The 4,992-nt window shown below is 53.0% G+C and overlaps 1 protein-coding gene across 1 annotated transcript; it reads right to left on the bottom strand.

Annotated features, from left to right (window-relative positions):
- Positions 1 to 3,245: 3,245 nt before the first annotated feature.
- On the bottom strand, positions 3,246 to 4,838 carry HOXA13 (homeobox A13). The gene is made up of 2 exons (XM_042833021.1): positions 4,097 to 4,838; positions 3,246 to 3,583 (listed from the first exon to the last, which is right to left on the bottom strand). The coding sequence occupies exons 1-2, from the start codon at positions 4,767 to 4,769 to the stop codon at positions 3,339 to 3,341; spliced, it is 918 nt and encodes a 305-aa protein (XP_042688955.1). The 5' UTR covers positions 4,770 to 4,838; the 3' UTR covers positions 3,246 to 3,338.
- Between the last annotated feature and the right edge of the window lie 154 nt (positions 4,839 to 4,992).

The following is a 4,992-nucleotide window of genomic DNA, read 5'->3' as shown; positions in this document are numbered from 1 at the left end:
TTCTTTCTTTCTTTCTTTCTTTCTTTCTTTTTTAAAGCTGTTATTGTATTAAAGTCGGCCATATTCTCTTTGAGCTTTTATTTCAAGGTCTTCTGAATTCTATCGCTCTGGGGAACGGTGTGAAAAGAAAAGCTCTTGCCAGATTCACAATCACCGCGGGCTCGAGTCGTGCCTATCACCCTCAGCTCCTGAAATACATGCAATTTGTGGCGTGTCTCATGCCATAATTACACAGGTTGCGAAATATAATGGAATAAATAGAATTATCCTCTCGGTTCGAGAACAAGTGCAGTTCACAAGTGCCTTTCTCCAGGCCATTTGGTTCCTTTTGCAAAAAAGAAAGAAAGCTTTGCAATGAGCTTTCCTGCCTGCTGCCTATCTCAGGTATCTGCCTGCTGGCCGCAGGTACACTCCGTGCAAGCAGCTATCACCAGACCTGTTTTAATGGTGCAACCGAGAAGAGCCCATTCCCAAGGTCCAAAGAGCCCCAGCACGGTATTTTTGTGGAGCTCTCCAACTAAAAATCAGCCGGGGGCCGGGCAGGCAGCTGCAATTGAGTGGGCTCATGGATGCTGCTGACATCCCAGCCGGGTTCTGCTTGGCCCTGACAAACAGATGCCCAGCGACTCTGTGGGCTCTGCTTCCTCTCAGCCTTGCCATGGGGACTGCCTCAAGTCCCTTCCTGGAATAACGCTGTCACCCCAGAACGGAGCCCGACGGTGAGACCACAGACCACATGGCCAGTTTTCCCCTGCCGTTCCTGCACTGAAATCGGGGAAACCCCACTCAGAGAGTTCCGAACATCTGCATGGGTGCATCGATGTTCTCATGTCACAGTGTTGTGAAGTGCCAGAGGCCTGACACCTTCTGAACTGTCCCTGCGCACCCCAGGCCCTGCGATTCCAGCACGCCTCGAGCACAGCGGCTTCCTGGAAAACAGAGAGCTTTCTTGCAGGTACTTTCCATGTAAGTTATGGCACAGATGCATAACACTCCAGTCTGAGCGCCAGCAAGCCCTCGGCAGAGGTATGGCCCTTTGAATTTCAGAAATGTAAGTCTAGAAGTCTGCACTGCCAGCGGCATCCGATACCCTCTAAATGTACCGTAAAGGTTCCTCGATAACTCTAATTAGAGCTGCAGACCACCGAAGGAGACTGGAGGCGAAAGCGGTTCTGCCTTTGTACCCTACCGAACCCGCGGCGCTGCGGCCCCGCGCACCGCATGGACACAGATTTTCAACGCCGGGCCGGGCCTGCCGCTCCCTCACCACCTCCGGAGAAGGGAGAGCCGAACACAACCACTAGGCCTTCTTTCTCCATCCCTCACGCGCCGTAGACAAGAAGAGATACGCGAGCACGGAGACGCAGAAGGCCGACGCTGAGCGCGGTGCCGCGCGGTCGCAGCCCGCTCTGGGGATGCTGCGCGGGCGCGGCCAGGTGCGGGCGCGGCGCGGCCACGAGGTGGCGCCATCGTCCCGCGAATGGCGGCGGCTGCCGCGGCGGCGGCAATGGGAGCTGTCAAAAGTCAAGGTCACAAACCGGCGTTTTTCCCCTCAAGGTCAAGGTTTGGGCCTTCCCCGGCCCGGCCTCGCCGCAGTGCCCCCACCTTCCCCTCCGCCATCGCCCCCGCGGCCCCAGGGCTGCCCGCCGGCTTCCATTTCCCTGAGCGGGCCGCCTTGCGAGGCCGGTGCCATCCTCCTCTTTCTCCTCTGGCCCCAAACCCTCTGCAAAGCTTTCCCGAACATCACAGCACATCTCTAGGAACGCTGGCTACCGGGCGGGCCTGCTCCCACAGAAACATCCTCCATCAATAAAACAAAGTAAAATAGGCACTGATACATCTCTATGCACACGTGTATCTGTACATAAGCTACACAATGGAAGGCAACAATCTTGCAGTCCCATGACAGGTCATACATTATATTTTTTTTACTTTCTTATGGAATGCATGTAGGTATCGAAAAATAAGGAGTGTTTCTTCCAGGTTTTATTACAGTGACTATTTTATTATAACAGTATTAATACTACTATGCCTATCTACACGTCTTGGATTTTCATTTTTTCAGTAGAAATATAAAATAAAAAAAAAATGAGGGTGCACAAATACATTTTCACAGTGCGCTGATTTTTTGTCATTTTATTTACACGATAGCTTCTTATAGTGAATAAAAACAAAATAATGTGCTGGTTGAAATAACTGATTGGATTAAAAGGTGCTGTAAAAAGAATCCCTAAATGTCCTACTGCGGCCTCATAACAGACAATAAACAAGGAGAAACAACTAATTACTTATAGATCAAAATATAGATTATATAAATCAAAATACTTCTGGGGGGAAAAGAAATGTATTTCAGTTCGAAGTTCTCGGGTATTTTTTTCCACAGAGGGATTATTTTTTAGCTATGCAGGAATGCCAGTGGTGGTGTTTTGGTATCCACCCAGAGTCAAACAACTACAAATTTCCGGGGACTTAAAGTATTTATTCTAGAAGATCATTTGAGGTTTAAAATAGGCAGAGTCCTTTACAACGTATCTATTGTACGGTCTGAGGGGGAAAATAAAACAACAAAACAGATGACAAGAAATCATCTTTCGGAAATAAAAATAATAAAACCAACAGATATCTCCAAGCAAATAATTCCCTTTCTATCCCCACTGTTTGCGATGGTTCTAATTTGCTATCAGGATAGATCCTCCACAGAGCTTCCTTCATTACTGATGTCTCTGAAATCCTTATTCAGTACCTTCGAGGTTTATTATTACATTTTTTTTCTTTCTTTTTCTTTAACACTAAATGCATTGCTTTAAAACATACAGTAATTGTATTTTTTTTCACTATGGTTTACCTGAGCAGTCATTCAACATACAGTTTGGATTGCAATGGAAGAAAACAAGCTTATGTGTACGCATCGAGCTCCTGACGTTCACCAGCTCCCATCGTGGCCACGACGAGCGTTCTCAAACAGGAAGGTCACCGAAGTACTTACAAGTTGCTCGGAAAATGGTGTGTCTGAACTGCAAGCGCTTCTCTCGGCAGGGGATGTGGGCTTCAGTTTGGCAGTTACACTGTCTGCTTGGGATTGCAGGAGAACTGTCAGCTTTAACCATTTGCTACAGCAATCTTTTTTTTTTTTCAAAAAATGCTATAATTCCAAGGATACAGATCGCTTGTTCTGAGAGAAGAAGTTCATTGTCTTTTCTTTTCATTTTTGTGTTCAGATAAAAAAAAAAAAAAATAATAAAAAAAAAAAAAAAAAAAAGAAAAAAAAAAAAGAAAAAGAAAAAGAAAGGAAAAAAGTTCGGATCCTTCCGAGCTGCCGCTTCTCCACGGTTAATCCATTAACTGGTCGTCTTCAATTTGTTGATGACTTTTTTCTCTTTGACCCTTCTGTTCTGGAACCAGATTGTGACCTGTCGCTCTGACAGATTCGTGGTCGCCGATATCCTCCGCCGTTTGTCTTTGGTTATGAATTTATTTGTAGCATATTCCCTTTCGAGTTCTTTTAACTGCACCTTTGTGTAGGGCACTCGCTTCTTCCTCCCACGTCTGTACGAGTTCGCATCCGAGGGATGCGAAACGACGTCTGAAACACAAAAACCAAGCGACAAGCGTTAGAAAATCGCAACGACCGCTCGGGACATCCTCCGGCGGCCCTGAGCTCGGTGCCGGTTTCTCCGGCCGCCTCCCTCCCCCCTCCCCGGTCCCGGGACGGCCCCGCTCCGCGCTCGGGGCTCGGCTCAGGGGCACGGGGGGGCCCGGTCCCGGCAGCGCCCGGGCTCAGCCCTGCGAGGGGCAATCCCGGCCTCAATGCTTATGGAAAATTCTGCTCCGGCGAGCTTCCCCGTGGGCTCCGGCCCCGGCAGTCCCTCTCAGCTGTTTCCTCTCCCTCAGCCCCGGGCGGGCGAGGCGCGATGCGTCGGGCGCGGGGGAGGGGGCGGCACCGGTGCCATCCCCGCGGCGCCGGGGCGGGCTGGGGCCGGGGAGCGCGGGCGGGGCGGGGACGGGGCAGCCGGGGGGGGAGTCCGGGGGGGACCCTGACGCGGGAGCGGGGAGGGGGCGAGCGGGTGGGGGCCGGAGAGGAGCGCAGGTGGATTACCCGGGAGGGTGGACTTCCAGAGGTGAGGCGGCTGGCTCTGCTCCTTGGGGCAGTACACTTGCCCGTTCCACCCGTTGGTGATGGCCCACGGCTGGTAGCTGTCCATGGGGAGCAGGGAGTCGTGGCGCGGCTCGCCGGGGCCGCCGATGGTGGGCACCACGGGCATGTCCAGGTAGCCGGGCACCGGCTGGTAGGGCCCGGCCGCGTAGCCCTGGTAGAAGGCGAACTCCTTGGCCCGCGACGTGAACTCCTCGCCGGAGACCGACGTGTCCATATACTTGTCGGCGAAGGTGGAGGCGGGCTGGGCGCAGGACTTGATGGCGTTGTGGTGGGTCATGCGGCACGGGTAGTAGCCGCTGCCGAAGTAGCCGTAGGGCAGCGCGGCGCCGGATGAGCTCTGCACGGCGGCGGAGCAGGGGCTGCACTGCTTGACAGCGGGCTCGGCCATGCCGGCGGCGGGGGCCTCGCTCGACGTGTAGGCGGCGGCGCTGGGGGCGGCCAGGGGCGCAGGGTGAGCCATCAGGTTGCGGCACGGGTTGGCCGCCGCAGCCGCCGCGAAGTTGCTGCCGGCGTGAAACCCGTCCATGTTCTTATTGATCTCATCCAGGCTGTTGTCGTAGAGGAACATGACGGGCTCGATCCAGCGGGGGTGGAGGAGCACGGAGGCTGTCATAGCCCGCTCCGCATTGAGACTAGTGGCTCTTTTTTAAAAGCCCCAAAGACTGAAAAAAGAGATACTAAATCTCCGGGACTTGACCAAGGCTGACGCGCCAGTGTCGCGCCAGGCGGGCCCTCATTGGGCCGCCCGCCCCCACGTGATATGCAAAGCAGCTGATAAACATCTGAAGGAATAAAGTGGAGATAATTAAATAATGCAATAACCGCGCGGGGCCGGG

Source organism: Centrocercus urophasianus, unplaced genomic scaffold (assembly GCF_019232065.1).
Source record: "Centrocercus urophasianus isolate 14NV4802_14NV808 unplaced genomic scaffold, USGS_Curo_1.0 seq_1094, whole genome shotgun sequence".
In the NCBI taxonomy this organism is placed as follows: Eukaryota; Metazoa; Chordata; class Aves; order Galliformes; family Phasianidae; genus Centrocercus; species Centrocercus urophasianus.
The sequence above is the reverse complement of the archived record's forward strand: the minus strand, read 5'-3'. Positions and strand labels throughout refer to the sequence as shown.